This window comes from Lonchura striata, chromosome 9 (assembly GCF_050655825.1).
Source record: "Lonchura striata isolate lonStrDom1 chromosome 9, ASM5065582v1, whole genome shotgun sequence".
NCBI classification, from domain to species: Eukaryota; Metazoa; Chordata; class Aves; order Passeriformes; family Estrildidae; genus Lonchura; species Lonchura striata.
Genome location: NC_140711.1, coordinates 19235902 through 19254871, shown reverse-complemented (window position 1 = coordinate 19254871; position 18970 = coordinate 19235902). Strand labels below are relative to the sequence as shown.

Below are 18970 nucleotides of genomic sequence, written 5' to 3'. Positions count from 1 at the left end.
GAATATCAAGCGTGCATGCTTGGGTTTCTTATGGAACCTTTGTCCGAGAATACTCCGAGCTAGAGCGGATCGTATTTTGAAGTGGAGTGATACAGAGTGAACAGGACCACGTTGCAGTCTCCAGGTTGCAGTGAAGGACAGCAGAACGTTGTAGATTTCTGATCGTTTAAGAGAAGAGAGAAAAAGATCTCTTAACCAGTTAGGTGTGCTTAATGTTCCCAGGTGTAAAACAGACAGACAGGAGCACCAGCCATCCCCACTCCTCTTCAAAAAGGAGCAACAGAGTAGCAAAAGTTGCTATCCAAGTTAACTTGTCAAAGATGAAGCAGTCACAGGGATGGTGCTGAGAAGCTGACCGAAGTAGATGATGTTCACTCTTGCCTCCTCCCAGAGTCTGACGAGCTGCCATACCTGCTTCCAGCGAGGCCATACCTGCTTCCAGCGAGCCCACAAACCCCCTACAGCTTTCATACCCTCCCTCATGCCAGCATCTCCACTAAGTTTCACCTCTTGTTTTAGCTCTTGTTTTTTCATATTCTTCCCATTCTCTCTCCCCCGCTTCCTTTCAATGCTACAATGAGAAACAGTCAACGTGGAAGGAGGGGTTCCAAGAGGCTGGATGCCTGCTGTACCTTTAGTGAGGGACACTTAGTTCAGTCAGTTGTAATTTAGAATGTCAGGGTTTTTTTTACAAGACTCATGAAATGTCAGAACCAAACTATAAGTTACATGGATGTAACTGTGTATTTTTGTGAGCTGTCCCTCACCAAAACTAGCCAAACTACCACTATTTTGATTAGGCATCCAAGTCACACCTACTCAGGAAAAGCAGCATGTTAATATTTGTGTAATTGAAGCTGCATTTATGTTGTGAAATCCACTTTTCAACTGAAGAATGCAATTGAAAAGAGCCCAGCTCTGTTTTGAGGAAGAGTTTTACTTCCTAAGAAGTAGCTGCTGTTAGTCATTTTCCATTACTCCATGCTAGTGAGTGATGACTCAGTGTTGACCGTGAAGAGACAGATCAGTTGTGGTTAAATCCTACAACACACAAAAACACCTTGAAAAATGCAGCCTTTTCTGAGGTACTGCTGTCTTAAGTTCCTGACTTAGGTTACCAGATCTACCCTCAGGCCTAGGCAAGCCAGCAAATCTGTGTGAACAAACAAATTTACATCAAAGTTACTATAAATGAGAGCCATAAGGAAATTACAATATTGGTTTAAGAATTTATCTATGAACACACGTGCAAATGTTAGCTGCCAGTTTCTACTGAAGAGCTCCAAGAAGCCAAACATTAGATTAGTATTAGTGTCATAAGGTAGTAATGAAAACAATTGTTTTATTTATGTTGTGACACTTAACACCAGTTTCAAACAATAATTACATTTGTGAGGTGGCATCATAATACCACAAAAAAGCATGTTACAGAAACAAAGAGTTCTGGTAAGATATACAAATTTCACATGAGAGAGGTTAGCTGTGGAAAAAGTATCTGCAGTTTCCATGAATTATACAAGTTGGTGGGAAAGAAGCTATAGACAGAAAAAAAAAAATCTATACACATGAGTTAAGGCTCTTATTTGTAAGTGATCTTCCTACTGGAAGCATATTGAAAATGCCTTCTCTAAACAGGATGCAGCTTGAGGACTTAAACCTTTGCAAGAAAATTCACAATTATGGTACTGTGGAGCTCACTGTCCACATAAGTAAGTACTGTGTTTGTTTCCTCTTTACACCACTCTGTATTGTACACGAGTATTTACCATATGCAAGCTAGCTAAGTCCTCATCAAATGTAAAAAGAGAAAGCACATTTCTTCTCTTGTCCCCATTCAACAGGGAACTCCTGATATTTCTCAAGCAGAGGGAAATCAGATATCCCTTTGTAAAAAAAGCTGTATGGAACTTCTGGAGCTACCGCAAAGTAAAACTTGCATGATTTAGTTTTTAAAATGCATCAAGGTGTAAGCAAAGTAAACCAGCCTTTCACTTAGAAGCAGTGGTAGGGACATTGGCTTGCACTTCTGCTGAGGAAGACAAAGAAGCACTGTGAACAGAATTTCTGCGAGCACTGAGGAAAATGAAGAGAACAAAGCCTTTAAAAAAACCCCAAACTAAATCAAGTTTCAAAATAGCATCAAACTCAGAATTTAGGTGCTTGGAGGCACAGAAAAAGGAGATCACCCAAGCAGCTCAAAATCACCTGAGTGATGAAGGAACCTAGTATACATTATGTGGTTAATTTAAAACCGTCTTCATGCATTTGTGTACCTCCCTCAAAGCTGCATACTCATTTCATCTAGATTTGTGGAAGCCATTACAGGAAAGGTCTTTATTGGAAGAAGTTTGAGAGAAGTTTGTTTGTTAAAGAAAATACTTTCTAGACCTTGTAAGATACAAAGGAGCCCTGCTGAGCACCAAATGGCCTTGGACACAAGAAAGTGGGGGGGTTAAGGAGGGCAGGACATTAGCTCGGGTAAGAGCTGCTGCTGCTGGATTCTACCTTAATTTCAGAATTTCAGTGCCCAGCTGGGGCAGGCCAGGCCAGCAGCTGCTCAGTCTGAAATACAGCTCAGTGCACACAGGCCAACATTCTGAACACTGCAAGCTGGTTTATAAAAGGTACAAACAAAGTTTTGAAATCCTATTCTTAGGAGCCAAATTGAAAGCTGCAGTACGTGACTTGATGAGTCAAAGTATCTAAATGCTTACCCTTTACCACTGTTTACTCCATGGAAGTGACCACATTTGATACAAGAAGTAATAGCACTCAGCATGTTGAAAAAGTAGCATCACCACACTGGCCAGAATCAAGAGTTCAGCTCTTTTTTGTGAAAAGACCCTATCAATCTCAATTCAGGACCTTAGAAGATTAACTAACCCAAAACTGACCACCCTACTAAGGAGAGGAGATAGCTGGGAAAGGCACCCTACAAAACACAGCATAATTCACAGGTATCTTTGGCAATGCGTCCAGTCTAATTAATCATTCCTGTAAAAATCTTTCAAATGACAGCATCCTATTGCCTTATTCACTCTCAATTTCTCTGGGACTCCAGGAAAGCTCACACTTGAGAATGTATGTAACTGTAAAATAACTTTCATTCCTTTATTCAAACTTCACATATACAGTGGAGAAAAAGACATTTTAAAATTGATCCATATAATTATATGGATTTTTGCAACATATCAAATTCAGATCAAAATTAAGATATACACTGTATTTCATAATCAAGCTGAAGCTTAAGTGTGTACTTCGTTTGTATAATAAATCCCAGGAACTACTCTGAATACTGGAACATTCACCAGTCAAATTCCACCCAGTGGGAAGTTTTTACAGCAATTTGGAGGTGCAGAATCCCTCTTTACAGCTATACAACCACACTGTAAACAAGTATTTGAATTAGGCAGTTTCCCTTCTCGCTTCAAAAAAGCCTTCATTTTACAAAAGCAGTTGCTGTAAGTTGCAATGACACAGGAAGATTTAGACCAATGGTTTTCAGTGTGGACGTTGCCAACCCCAAAAGAGTAGATCAACAGCAGTTATCTTTAATAAAGAACAGCCAGAGCCTAGGCTCAGCACATCTTCAGTCCTGATTTATACACTCATGGCTGGGTGTTTTTCCTCAGGTGCTAACAGCACAAACACTGTTCATGCAACTGGAAAGAACCAAACATTTGAAACAAGAGCCAGAAGAGTAACAGTGGTTGTGATTTAAGAGAAAAGCTGTAAGGAACTTGCATGGCCTCACAATAAGCCAGAGAGAGCTCCACAAAACAACCAGTCCTGATGGAAGAGGTTATGACAGTTAAATGCAAAGTTCAAGTTAGCTGCTTCCAGTGTAAAAACACTCCCTCAACCAGATGCTAGTACTGCTTTAGTCAGAAACTAACAACCAATTCCAAACACCACTCTTAAGAAATAGCACAGCTCTTGTTCTAAACACTGGGAAGGTGCAGGCAAAAACATACTGAAATCTAGATTAACAGGTCAATACTTTACAAAAAAAAAAAAAAGTTGTAGGACTTGAATAATCCCTTTTTAAACTGCTTAACACATCTGATAAATAGCTTACATGTCAATCTGATATTCGCTGTACCGTTTGGCTCTTGAATCCCAAAACTTTCCATATGAGACACTACATCTAGAACACTCTCAAATAAATAGTGTAAAACCGAAAGATAGTGAGTGTTTCAAAGCAAGAGTAACAGTACATCACGCAAGATAATCAGTGCTATACATACAGGGAATGCCATTCTGGTTGAACAAATTATGAAGCAGTATTCTCCATGAAATACTAGGCACAAGAATAAATCGATTAGACAGTGTTTTCTGCCTAATGGACAAATCTAAAATTAACATTCTTGGCAATACAACATTGTAACGGATATGCTTCTTAACATTTAAGAGCCTTAATTGCAAAAATCATGAAGCGATGTTTATATTTGTGTCTTTGACAAGCAGTTACAGTTCTGGACAGATTTCTTCTATGCTGTGTGCTCCACTTTCCAGCTGGTCACGAGTAACATGTGCTGCATAAGAAAAATTACAAAAAACAGATAATTCTTCACACCTGTTCAATATTTTCACAACACACACAACTATCCTCCTGAAACCATCTTTGCTTCTCCAAAGATGTTTGCCAACCCATCTTAGCAATGTATAAGCTTTTAGTTATAGAGTGCAGAAATATCTAAAACACTTATTAGACTCTTATGCCCTAAATGATGGGCAACACCACTGTTGAGCACACCAAGCACTGCGTGCTCATTTCCTCGGAAGTGGGAGGATTTAACTCAGGTGTTTAGAACTAATGCACGAGGTTCCTGAAACACCAGCAAGCACAGTACTTCTCAGGTCAAATTTCAGTTCCAGATGAGGCACTTGAAATAAAAGAACCCCAAGCTTATGAAGGAGTACAGTAATGTGTTTTCAGGAAGTTGTTAACTCATGCTTTTGAGCAAAAGCACTGCAATAAATCAGAGGAAACTCCTCCTCAGTGCTGATCAAAGAATACCTCATTTAAAGGACAATATTCTTTTTAAAATGTCAGTTAGGCATGGGCATGAGTTAGATTTGGTAACATGCAGTTTAACAAGCAAACAACTCAGTTAACCAGCAGAGCTGATTGCTGTGTGCTCCCAGCCTTCTCACTTATTTCATCTTTAGGGTGATGCTTGCTCTGTTTAAGAAAACACAATACATTCTGTATCTACCAAAGGCCAAAGGGCACACCCAGTCAGTGACAGCTCAGCTACTGGGTGCCATCTGAGCAGGGTTAGCAGAGCAATGCAGCTAAATGAACCAGAGGAAGAGAACAATAGTCTTACTTCCTGTCAATTGAACTGCTATAGGCAACACCCTCTGGCTGATACTTTTGTGTAGCAGAAGACGGGTCTGCACTGAAATCACCATGCTTAAATTTACCTACATCAGGAATATTTCCTTCAGTGATTTCAAAGAGAATTTCTAAAGGGAAAGTTTTTATGGAGAGAAACAAAGGTCACTTCTGCTAGCAAAGTCTATTTATGTTATTCATGGAGTCATAAATAGCAAGTACCCAGAGAAGGTGAAATGCTGAAGCAAGCAAATGTAGAATCATAGAATGGTTTGGGTTAGAAGGAATCTTACAGGACACCCAGCTCCAACCCCCCTGCCATATGCAGTCTACAACTTATACTTTCCACAAAAAAGCTTGGCTGCTGGAATCCATACAACATGGCTACTTGAGGCAAGAAAGGAATGATCCATCCATTTAAAACAACTGGTAGTCACAACGGAAAGAGGAGCAAAAATATACAGAGTTCTCACCATCACTGACTGGACTGGCCATCTTCATTTTATCAGCAAGAAATCTCAGTCTGTAACCAAGAAGTGCAACTTGCATTAGTGGACCTGGTGGTATCTGACAGGAGCCTCCTTCAACCTGCCCTAAGTCTTTAGCCCCTTCTTTGAAAGCAGACTGTAGAGATTAGAAGTGTACTGTTAGTTTTACTCAAATACAAAGCAGACTGAATTAGGGAGTAGAAAGAAGTATCAGGTAAGAGAAGCATAGAATCTTTAAAGGATCTTCATGGATAGAAAAAATTCCAAGTGAGAAGACATTCTCAAATTGGCTGAAAAACAACCCAGGAGCCAGTGGAACCCCAGAGTCACAACAGGCCACTAAGAAATGTCTCTTATGTCACATCTTTACCTGCAACAATCATCAATACTACAGAAGTCATGTTACTCCATTGGAATAAAAGAACATTGCATGGCACCTCTCACTCACATAGACTGACTGGCATAATAGCTGAGTGGCAGCCACATCATGTCATGATCTCCACAACTACCCAAGAACTCAAGTCAAATGGAAGAATTTATAAAAATATAGCTAGAATACATGCAAAAAACCCAGGACATTTTCATTGAAGTTAAAAGCAAGCATCAGGGCTGTTAGTCAGTTTGATGCCAAAACAAGCCATTGCAAAAAATCAACTCCTGTATCATCCAGTACAAGAGTAAGGAAACCCTCCCTTTACTACTCTAGACAAAAGTACTTTAAAATACAGTTTCAAGTCAGAGAGCTCTTTGAAAGTTATCCAGGTGAATAATCTTTCCATATACTGGTCTCAGGAACATATTAATAGGATTTTGATTTCCTTCCATGAAGGAAACAGCCTAATTTTTAAATACTCAAGTGCTTAATGTAACCAAAAGCACACCATGACCAAAAATACAATGGCCAAAAACCCCAAGTAGCAAGTGTTAAAGCCATCTATTTGAGAAACCTTCTGTAGCTCCAATTAACACTTATGAATAAGGAGATTTTTCTGTTTCCTCAGAATACAGATGAGAGAGCAATAAATAATGTAATCTCAAAAAAGTTATTTCAGAAAAATTTTGACATTAACATAGATGCGTGCTGAACATTTCTCATCTCAATGTAGGAATTTCTTAAAATGTGGGCAGGACAGAAGACTGGTTTATTAACATTTTTTTTTTTTCGTATCTCATCATCCTTTGCCCAACCCTGTCTCATTATCCATCTGAGGGCATTCAATTCACCACCTGCTACAAAAGTGAGACCAGTGCTTAACCTCAGAAGAACTGATCAAGGACAGGGATTAAAGGCTGTGATAGCTGATACAGAGATTGGGAGATAACAGAACATGAAGGTTTAAGCAGAATGATAGAAAAGTGAAGAACTGAGAACTACATCAGCTTAATGGAAAGCATTTCTATATGCTATGGTGTGGAGGTGAACCAGTTAGTTGACAGGTTGCTACACTGGCAGACAAGTTACACTTATGGAATCTATTAGCCATGAGCAGTCTAAAATTGATAATTACCAGTTGTGGCTCTGAAGCTGGTTATGAGGAAGGTGGAATGGACTTCAACAATAGAGATGGAAAAATGCTGCAAAGGTCTGCCTTCTTTCCACTGGCGAATGCAGCTGGGGAGCGAGGTTGCCTCTGTTTTACAGCAGAGTGCAGAGAGCTGGCAGCTTCAGGCTATGCAGAAGGCTCATACGGTTGGCTACTGCAGCCCTCCTTTCCCCTGGAGAGTGAAGTTCTAGTAAATAGCCATTATAAGGCCTATGTTCAGTTACTGGATAAAGTCAGTCCAGTAATGGGTCTCAGACACGTACCAAGTGACCCTTTCAGAGCAATTGTGAAGGAATTAGTCCTCCTGTAGTAAATAACAGGACGAAAAGGTGCAATCCACAGAACTTAAACACGCAACTTTGCAAATCACCTTTTTATTGAGTGGGATTTAAATGAATTTTAGATGAGTTCCTAGTTCACATGGTTGTGAAAAGCAGATGTGAACCAAGTTAAACCCATGCAGCATCTTCCCAAGTCTGCAGACCATGCTAATATCTCATAGCTTTGCCAACCATAGATGAACAAGGCTTACAGACTTCACTGCCACCAGTCTCATGAGCAACAGATGCGTGGTTTGTTTATGTCAAAAATTTATTCAAAGTGCTGTTACATAAAGAGGTGGGGAGTGAACTGTAATTATTCACCAGAATACCACCACAGAAGTCTAAGACTTTTCACCCAGAAAGAAGTTTAAAGATGAAAGAGAAGGTGTCAGCCTCTATAGTTTTAGGAGTTTCCTATGAAGAGACAGCAACAGCTCCCACTTAAACATCCCAGACTTTCTTCCAGTAGCTGCACTAAAAGCAAAGTTATCCCAGAGTCTTATCTCATACTATAGCAATGAACATTTCTGCTCAAGGACAAGTCTGTATTGAAGACCTAGCAGCAGTTTTACATTACAGTGTTTTTCCTCAGCAAGATAAATACAGTTCTCTCAACAGGGAGGAAACATTGATGGTAATCTCCCATTGCTGGCTACAGTATGGATTTGGAGCAGAATGGGAAATGAATGACCCACAACAAAAAGCCAGGCTCTCCCATGTGGCCATTAAAGTGTTCACTACAAGACAGCTCTTCCTTTAAAAAGGATGCTGGCAACTTCATTACCCAAAGTCAGCTATTTTGGGGAAATGGTAAGAAGCAGAAATGTTTGTTTTTCTGTTATGCCACAACAAACAAAAGCCTACATGCTGTTTATCAACACTGAGTTTTTGTTCCATGTTACAAGTCTACCTATCAAGACAGAGTGCAACAGTACTCATTGAGTGTTACATACATACTGTACTCCTTCTAGTCATCTTACACTTGAGTATATTCACTTCCCAACAGCTCAGAAGGCCACCAGTACTTACAGGTGCTTTTTAATTCATCAGTAGCTCACCATGTTCGGTAGGTTCTGTACTCATTGTTTCTACATCTGCAGCATCACGCATCTCTTCATCCTCATCATCTTCCTCTTCTTCACCATGTAGTTCTTTTGCAATGAGCTGCCTTGCCAGTTTGATGTTTCTTCCTTCATTATAGTGCATTTTTCTCTTCATTTCAAACTGTTTCTTTTTCTCTGTGGGCAAAAAAAATGGAAATAGTTGATCCTTCCCTTAAAAAAATCAACGTTTCTTCTTTGAAGACGAACTCAATGAATAAAAATTATTGTCTTCAAGCAGTGGAGTGTTCTTTTAAAATGAGTCTGACTTACAAAAAGGATAGTAATTGGAATCTCAGAAGCACTTTTCTAAGAACCTGTTTGCAACTAAGAGTAAGTCTGAACCACAAGAAGCATCTGGTAAAAGTACACAAAACTCCAAAGTTTCACAAGCTTGTTTCTAAGTAAACTCAAGGACAAATTGAGACATACTGCTGGGATAGAAGATGAACTTTTGCAGATGTGTGGCTTGACTCCTGGCTAGCCACCAAAGGTCAGTTATGAGAGATATATTTACCACATGTAGAAGAAAATATTTTCCACTTTCCCCATGGCCTGAAGCCAGCTCTGCTCCATATATTAAACATTGGCATATCCAGCAGTAATGCATTATAATTCAAGTAAATTTTGCTTACTGCCAGCCCCAACGCTTTGTTCATTTCCTTCCTGTAGTATAGCATGGTTTCACACTCAAAGTTAAGGCCAGGAAATTTGAGAAGCGCCAGCTAGATAATACAAGCCTGAAACCTTAGAAGTATTGTTGTTTCACTGTTCCCTCAAAACGTTCTAGTCCAAGTCAACATGAAACAATATTGTTGTTAAAGATGCTATTTGCTTCGGAATAACTGTAGTCTTCCTATTACATACATCTACCAATTGCACTGAGAACAACAGAAGCATCATTTGCAAGCAATTAGCAGCATTTTATTTGTTGTACTCATTGAATTAAGTCTACCTGAAATATGTACAGATGAAGAACTATTCCTTCAATCCCAAACCAGAACTTATTTGAGGTGTCTTAGCAGGAATTCCCATACTTTAATCTTGTATACAGGGAGGCAGCCAACAACAGCAAATTCCTGTTTATATGTAGATCTCAAACCAAACATTCTGACTAGAAAAAAGCAGCGTATTTGTTCAAACACTATTTATCTCTTTTTTAAAATAATAACATTTTTCTGAAAGCATTTCTTCTTCGCAAATATTTCTAACAGAAAACCTGAGACTATTTGTAGGAAAAGAGTCTAAACAAAAGAAAGAAAATAACTTTGCATACCCCGTTCTTCAGGTGTTAATTCTTCATCCTCGTCCTCCTCCTCACTGCTTTCTTCTTGCCTTGCTATAACCTTGGGTCCTCTACCTTCAGCTGCAGCTGCCAGTCTACATAAATCATGCAATACAAAATGCTGAAACAGCAAGTTTTTCACTATTTAAAATACATGACATTTCAGAATACTCATACGAACAGTTTTGTTCATTATTTTTGCCATATTTGTATGTAGTAATAATGTGCAAGTCTGAATTACAAGCAGCACTATCAAACACTGAAAAACACTGCATTTGACAATAGCAAAAATGCAGCTTCTAGAGAAACCAGCAACAGCTTTCCATAAAGAGCATCTACCGCAGGAAAGAGCAGATTTTCTTCACATTTAGTCAGTTTTTATAATTACAATACTTACTTTTTACTCAATACATCTGCTTTTAAGGGCTCATATTCTGAATCACTCACTGCATCCTCATCATCTTCTCCTACCATGCTTGAAGGACAAACAAAAAGTAGCTGCTTTTAGTAGTTTGCTCAAGAAAACAGCCAAAACCTTACAACACTCAATTAGAAGACTCCTTTAATGCTTTAAAAGCTTTCCAAATCAACTTTAAATATTGATATGACATTATATTCTAGTACTGAAAAAAATAAAATCAATAGAAGTCAGACTTACTTACTCCATTCAAAGGCTAAAGCCTGCTAGAGCAAACCTTCTAAACCTTGTCCTTCACACTTTGTCCTTTCTGACTGTTCTCCTTATTTAGAAGCTTTGTAGATCTGAGTATGTTGCACACACCCAGCAGGCCTGCACAGTAATACTACATCACCCACAAAGTAAACTTTGCTCTAAACCCACAATTCCACCTGGCAGCACACAGACCAACACTTAAGCAAGCATACCTGTGGTAAGGAGTACTTGGCTCATCAATTTTCATCAAGCCATAATCTTTGCCTGGAGGGTGGTATGTAGCTATGATGTTCATTTCATCCCACTTCTGTGATTTTTTACTGAAATAAGAAAAGAAAATAAAATTTTCTTATTTTCTAAAACAATTACCTCTGCTTTACCAGAGAAGGAATTTTTAAAACATCATCTGATCTTTACTACACACTAAGCACAAAAAATATCCTTATGACACAGACATGTTCAAAGTACAATTATTAAATACTGCTCTGTGCATACTGAAGTCATAACAAATTTTCAGTGCAACTTAAATTTCCCTAACAAGTCACAATAGCTAAACAAAGTCAATTATCTATAAACATATTAATATAATTCAGAGACTCCTGGTCTTGTTCAATGATTATCTTGTGAACTATTTGATTTTACAGTTAACTTGTAAAAAGAGAATTCTTCCCCTTATTACAACCCACAAGACTTCACCAGAATCCAATGCTTTTCAGTTCATCTCTGCTGAAGGAGCTGGAATAATTATTAGCAAAACTGTTGCTTAAACAATAGCAACCAACATATCCCCTCCTGCAGTGAAATCAGTAGCATAGAACAAGGTGATTATTAATACTGCTTTTGACATCCAAAATTGGAATAATAAGCCAAGTGAGTCACTGCTATAATTAAGCCGAGGGAGTTTCACATCTTAAACAGACAGGCACCAGTGATGCTATTTTATCTAGAATTTTCTTAGTCAACCAGAAAAATGTACCATTTTATGTATATTTGAAGAAACTAAAGCTCACCCACACTGACTGCTCACTGACAAAATATATAAGCCACAAGAAAAGCAATTGCCTTGAGGCCAGAGAAAGAGCCATTCCTCCCCTGATCTAAAAGCCACAAAAATATTTAATCAACACAAACCACTATGTTCCATATTTTCTCTAAAAAGGTTACTGCAAATTTCATATAAGGTGGTCTTTCCCTTAGATTAAGCCAATAAATTTAATTTCAGAATAATACAAAAATTTGACTAATTAATATATTCTTGTTGTAAATTATTAGTTAAGGAAGCAAACATTAAAGGACTTTGTGGGTTTCGTGGGGCTTTTTATTTGGTTTGGGGTGGTTGTTGGGGTTTTTTTGGGGGGTGGGAAGGGGCAGTTAGCTGGGAGACTTCAATTTAACTGCTCTTGTTTAAACACAGACTGCTCCAATAACAGATCTGAAAGATATATTAAATCTCAATAACACCAGTGCTCTTAGAATAACATCTGTAAAACAAACTTGATAAAGCAAAATTCCAAGCACAAACTACATCCTACATTTACAGCATCACTGCATAATACAGTGGGGGGGGGGAAACTAAAAAGAAAAAAAAATAGATTTGGGGGTTGATGCTGAATCCTACATGCCACAGGCTTATACTCCAGAAATTAATACAGATTGAATGATCTTAATCCCCTCAGCATACAGTACCCAGTGCCAAGGTCTCATGTTTGAAGCTTCAGGTCCATTTCATCATTTTGTGCAAACACAAGGACTGCAGCATAAGCGGACAACACGTGAGTCAGATCGTGGCTCTGGCAGGGCAGGGAGTCATGAGCTTCGTGATGACAAAGCAAGAGCTCCGGTCTAGGGATGCCACTCATTCAAAACTGTCTGGTTAGGAGTCAAAAAAATCCTCAGTTTACCCAGTTTAACACAGCCTGAAGTTCCTCCATGACCAACACAAGATGCTCAGTGTGGAATTTTACCAGCCAGAGCACTTAGTCAATGGTACACAGGGTACACAGCTGCTGTAAAGGGACAGAGCTCAGCTGACAAGGAAATAGAACAGATGGGAGAGATTCCCTTCACATGCCTTGTGTTCACTTGCCCAGAGCACATCAAGGTTTATAGTCCAGGCTCACAACTCCACCTAATAATAATACTGGCAATCTTGGAACAATCCCTTTGGCATGCACTGTGCTGGAAATCAGACAGCCCACACTGAGCAAGTCAGTGAGTCATAAATAAAAGACTGAACAAGTTTTTAGTGGCTTTATTTTTCACACTTGTTTTTTTAAACTCAGATTCCGACACTAAAAGCCTTGGCTGTGGAACACCTCCCAAAGTACAACTTAAGTCAACCTGGGGGAAAAAAAGTCATTAGAGGCAGAGACAACCATGTAATTTCACCCCTGCCTGTAAAAAGCCCTCACAGAAGAATGACTAAGTGCTCTGAAAACCCACACCTCTCCTGTTTGTTTCAAATTTTGCATGCTTATGCATGTCTGCAAAGCACAACACTAATGACATGGCTTAGGACCATCACAGGGAAATGCATCCTCACACCCCTTCAGATACAGAAATAGGAAATCTAATCTTCCTTAGGAAAATGAGATTTGAAAAAATCTCATAAGTGTTCATTTGTATGTTCTCACATCTTTAAAAATATACAATAACTTCATTTGACATCACACCAGGTGGTGTGGACAAGCAAGAAGTTTCAGCAGCAGTGACAGCCAAGGAACACCTCTCACACCTGCCTTGCTCCTGCCATAGCAGACTCACCTCTTCCAACACAGCTGCTTGTGCGCACACACACTTCCATAATTGCTTTGTAAAATACCACATCCACTCGCTCACAGGCGTACCTCAGTGTGTATGCCAAGAACACATCTGCCATAAAACCATGATCTCAGCTCTCAGGATGCATTCCAGTGGTATCCCAATCTCTCAAGCTTCCTTCTTATCATATTTTCATGAAGGAAATTTTCCAAACAATGTTACCATCAGTAACAGCAGTGCAAGGTCAGTAATGATGCAAGTACATGAGAGCTCTACTGAACATCGTGCTTTAAAAGATTGATAGCTGACACAATGAGCTCTTTCATCTACAGATATTTTTAAGGATCTGCAGACCTCAATTTCAATATTAGAAATAAGCAGAAGAATTAAGAAAACAGATACCTGAATTTATTAACTACTCTTCAGTCTCAAAGGAAAATCACAACTGTGCTATATCATTCTTCTAAAACCAAAATTCTTTAGCTGAAATCAGAAAAAACACTGATATATTGATACATTGCCAACCAAAAATAATACCTGCACAGAAACCAGCTTTATATTCCCTGTACTGGTCTTTCCAGGAAATTTTCTAATGCAGCCTGCCAGGTTTAGCCAGTATCTTTCAACTTGCAAGGCTATTTCAGAATTAATCTGACTTTATTGGCTCACATTGGTAAACAGGAAATAGAAACTGGACTCTAGCCCACTAACTGCTTCCCAGGAAATTACTGTGTGCAACAACCAATATACCATACTTTCATCACTTCATAGTCCAATTTCTACTCAGTTTTCAAGATGATACAAAAGAAACTGTAGAAAATTAAACACAGGCTACCAACAGTCAATTGTAATTTATGTCTGGTGTGGTGTTAAACACATCAAGCTACATAATATTAGAACTAAAGGAAAATTAAAAAATCACATTTGTGTAACATATTGCTACTTACACTCGCCTGTTTCAAAAACACCATCTCATTCATTCAGTTGAATTTTTTCTCTGGAAAGCAGGAGCAGCTAACACATGCAACACTGCAACCCAAAAGCTCTTCTTTCTTACCTTGCTGACTTTAGACTACATTCATCACTTAACTAGGCAAAGATGAAAGGAGTATTACCATAATAATTAAAAGACTGACCAGCATGACTATTTTATTTCTCTCCTTGCAATACTGAATAAGGTACCAAAAAGAGAAAACTGTCAAAAGCAAATTTGTAAACACTGAGTTCAGGTCAAACCTTGCTCATCATAACTTTATGGAGAATCAGAACAACGGCAGGCAGCACATGCTGGGTGCATCAGGAAAAGTGTAGGATTCTTAATCATCAAGGACAGGTCATGACCAGCTGAAGAACACTTCTGGCGTGTCTGGACTAACTCGGCCAAGATTTTCATGTCATTTAAATAACCTCAAGGCGGTGTGCATTCTCAAGCGTGAGATTTTTACAGATGGATCCTGCCCAACCGAGAATACATCTTGATTATGTTTCAACCCAGGAGAGGTCCCTTCTCCAGAGACATGCTTTAGATTACAAGAAATGAGCTACCTATGAGAAGGCTGAGAATAAATCAAACGCATTTCCCAAACTGCGAACCAGCCTCGTAGCATCGGTGAAACCCTTTGTGAGCTGCCACACTCAGCAGGTGACCGCCACTCCTCGATAGGAGCCACGGCGACAGCTCCCGCCGGCCTCATGCGAGCAGCGCTCCCCGGCTCCGCTCAGGTGCACGCCCGGCATCCCCCCGCTCCCTGCGGGCTCCGGGCTCGGCGGGAGCTGCCCCCGCCGGGCCCCGGCATCCCCCCGCTCCCAGCGGAGCCCCGGCTTCGGCAGGAGCTGCCCCGCCGGGCCCCGGCATCCCCCCGCTCCCAGCGGGGTCCGGGCTCGGCAGGCGCTGCCCCGGCCGGGCCCCGGCATCCCCCCGCTCCCAGCGGAGCCCCGGCTTCGGCAGGAGCTGCCCCCGCCGGGCCCCGGCATCCCCCCGCTCCCTGCGGGCTCCGGGCTCGGCGGGAGCTGCCCCCGCCGGGCCCGCACCGCCGAGCGGAGCCGAGCTCCGGCCGCCGCCGCACGGGGGGCACGGCTCGGACCCCGCCCCGCCCCGCAGCATCCCCCGGGCACGGGGCGCAGCAGCAGCCCCAGCTGGAGACGCCGCCCGGCTGCTCCCGCCCCGCGGGCCCCTCCAAGGAGCGGGGCGGCCGGAGCGGGGCCCTGCGGGGACCGGCCGCCGCCCACCACCACCACCGGGGCCTCACCCGTGATCGTCCTCGTCACAGGCTTGGCTGGGCTGTCGCGCTCCCACGGCCGCTCCCGACGAAGCCTTGCTGCCGCTCTTCTTCAGGATGCCCTTGATGGGCCCCCGCCCCGCCGCCGAGGCGTCCGGTACCGACGGCTCCTCCATGGCCGCGCCGCCCTCCCGGTTCCGCCGCCGCCGCCGCCCCGGCCGGGCCCGCCCCGCGCCGCCGCCGCCCGCGCGCCTGCGCCCCCTGGCGGCCGGCGGACCGACAGCGCCCCTGCTGCCGTGCGCCCGCGCGACCGCCAGGGGGCGCTCTGCGCGCGCGGGGAGCGCGGCACGGACACCGGGACAGCGCGAGAGACGGACACACGGACACCGGGACAGCGCGAGAGACGGACACATGGACACCGGGACGGAGGGAGAGACGGACACACGGACACCGGGACAGAGGGAGAGATGGACACACGGACACCGGGACAGAGGGAGAGATGGACACACGGACACCGGGACAGAGAGACACACGGACACACGGACACCGGGACAGAGGGAGAGATGGACACACGGACACCGGGACAGAGGGAGAGATGGACACACGGACACCGGGACGGAGGGAGAGATGGACACACGGACACCGGGACAGAGAGACACACGGACACACGGACACCGGGACAGCGCGAGAGACGGACACACGGACACCGGGACAGAGGGAGAGATGGACACACGGACACCGGGACAGCGGGAGAGACGGACACACGGACACCGGGACAGAGGGAGAGATGGACACACGGACACACGGACACCGGGACAGCGCGAGAGACGGACACACGGACACCGGGACGGAGGGAGAGATGGACACACGGACACTGGGATAGAGGGACACACAGACATGGCAGAGACACGGATAGAGGGATAAATGGACACACGGACACAGCAGGGACACGGACACAGGGATAGAGGGACACACAGACACCGGGATAGATGGACACGGATAGAGGGACACACAGACATGGCAGGGACACGGACACAGGGATAGATGGACACACGCACAACGCAGGGACACGGATAGAGGGATAAATGGACACACGGACACAGCAGGGACACGGACACAGGGATAGAGGGACACACAGACACCGGGATAGATGGACACGGATAGAGGGACACACAGACATGGCAGGGACACGGACACAGGGATAGATGGACACACGCACAACGCAGGGACACGGATAGAGGGATAAATGGACACACGGACATGGCAGGGACATGGACACAGGGATAGAGGGACATACGGACACCGGGATAGATGGACACGGATAGAGGGACACACAGACATGGCAGGGACACGGATAGAGGGATAAATGGACACACGGACACGGCAGGGACACGGACACAGGGATAGAGGGACATACGGACACCGGGATAGATGGACATGGATAGAGGGACACACAGACATGGCAGGGACATGGACACAGGGATAGATAGACACACGCACAACGCAGGAACACAGATAGAGGGATAAATGGACACATGGACACAGCAGGGACATGGACACAGGGATAGAGGGACACACGGACACGGCAGGGACATGGACAAGATACATGGACACAGGGACTCAGTGACACAGAGGGACACAGGCACAGAGATACAGGGACACGAGGGCACAAGGGCACACAGACCCAGAATCACGGAATCAGTCAGGTCAGAAGGGGTCACATTGCACAGGATTGTGTCCAGATTGTTCTTGAATGTGTCCAGTGACGGAAACTTCACAGCCTCTCCGGGCAATCTGTTCCAGTGCTCCATCACCCCCACAGTAAAGTTCTTCTTCATATTCAGGTAAAATTTCCTGTGCATCAGTTGCTGCCTATTGCCTCTCATCCTGGTGGCTGGCACTACTGAGAAGAGCCTAGCTCCATCTTCTTGGCATCTGCTGTTCAGAGCCATGCCTAGTTCGATGAGGACACACGGACACAGAGCTCTGGCGTGTGCACAGAGCCCACGCACGGGCCCGCACACGGGAGGTGTGTGCTGCCCTGGTGGGGTCTGCACACCCAGGAGCTCCTGGGACCGTGTGGGCTTGTGCCTGTTTGGCACTCCCACCCACACTCAGGGCTTTGCAGGTGCAGGTGTCCCACGTGTGTGCTGCTGTGCTGGGTGCGCCTGCTGGCACGTGCAGGGCAGGCTGCAGCTCTGCTGGTGTCCCCGAGCTCTCTGTGCTGCCATGTGGACATGACACCTTTTCTTTTGTACCATCTTGACCCTCTATCCCTCTATCCGTGTCCCTGCAATGTGTTTGCCAGAGCAGCCCAGGTTTGTCACAGGGTCTGTGGCACAACGCAGGAGCCAGTGTGGTCTCCAGAGGGCCCAGGCATGGCAGGGGTTGGTCTCTGAGTGAAACATTCCCATTGCTCAGCCACACCTGGAGATCCCAGTTCCCAGCCAGATCCAGGGCAGTGCTTGCCCACCCGATGGGGCTGCATGTTCCCACCCCCATGGGCTTGCATCACACAGGATGAGGGCTACAGCAGCACCATCCATGTGAGAAGGAAAATAGGAACCCGATGGAGCAGTGATGAAATGATTACACCCAGAAGCTGACACACTTGGGAACAACCATGCAGTTGTTTGTATCCTGGCGTGTCCATCATCCTTATAGCCTGAAAAATTGGGTGGGGTGTTTAATTCTGTGTCACAGGAACTGTGGTATTAGGATTTGAAAGTTTAAAGGGATAATGACTTAAACACGGCAGTTGTTTCTGGTCCCTCCCATCCTGGCCTCCTCTGACTGGTAAAGATTAGTGATATACTGGCTTCCTACTCAGCTCCTGTAGCTCTCCCAGGGCAAAAAAGTGCTCTGCAGCACACCCACACCACCAGGATCCCACCAAAATAAGTGTAGAATGTTTCCTGCAGATTTACAGCATTCTACATCCGTGTCATTATTTCTTCATGTCAGTAAAGGCAGCAGGAGATGAGGGTCACTGTCAGCCAAAGCCACAACACAAATTTGCTGGCAGGGTTTAGACAATGGGGAGTGCCCATACATCCAACCCTGGAGAGCTGGAAAGAGTTCCAGGCTTCTGTAGCAAACCATTTCCCTTCAGCCATGGCTGTCATGTTCAGTGCAACCCTGCTGTGGCTGTGCTGTGGCCTCAGAGCAGGGGCAGGCCCCAGACAGAGCCCCCCGGCCTGCTGGCAAAAGTTGTGCAGCTGGAAAGGTACAAAAGGC

General features: G+C 43.7%; 1 protein-coding gene across 6 annotated transcripts; it reads right to left on the bottom strand.

Annotated features, from left to right (window-relative positions):
• Positions 1 to 1322: 1322 nt before the first annotated feature.
• On the bottom strand, positions 1323 to 15944 carry PPP1R2 (protein phosphatase 1 regulatory inhibitor subunit 2). Of its 6 annotated transcripts, none has more exons than XR_014957386.1 (8): positions 15764 to 15944; positions 10967 to 11074; positions 10479 to 10556; positions 10073 to 10176; positions 8726 to 8934; positions 7338 to 7545; positions 5815 to 5864; positions 1323 to 4535 (listed from the first exon to the last, which is right to left on the bottom strand). XR_014957386.1 is itself a non-coding variant. In XM_021536882.4 (7 exons), the coding sequence occupies exons 1-6, from the start codon at positions 15907 to 15909 to the stop codon at positions 5860 to 5862; spliced, it is 621 nt and encodes a 206-aa protein (XP_021392557.1). In that variant the 5' UTR covers positions 15910 to 15944; the 3' UTR covers positions 1323 to 4535; positions 5815 to 5859. The 6 variants fall into 6 exon arrangements, 2 of the variants coding, with proteins under 2 accessions (XP_021392557.1, XP_077641804.1); XR_014957384.1 differs by having other exon boundaries at positions 8755 to 8934; XR_002465987.4 differs by lacking the exon at positions 7338 to 7545.
• Positions 15945 to 18970: the final 3026 nt, after the last annotated feature.

Coding starts and splice junctions, on each gene's coding strand:
- PPP1R2 (XM_077785678.2), bottom strand. CDS start 15,909: ATGGAGGAGCCGTCGGTACCGGACGCCTCGGCGGCGGGGCGGGGGCCC. Junction 8,935..10,072: donor ATTAACACCTGAAGAACGGG/GTATGCAAAGTT, acceptor TTTTGCCCACAG/AGAAAAAGAAACAGTTTGAA. Junction 4,536..8,754: donor TACAGAACCTACCGAACATG/GTGAGCTACTGA, acceptor TTTCTTATGCAG/CACATGTTACTCGTGACCAG.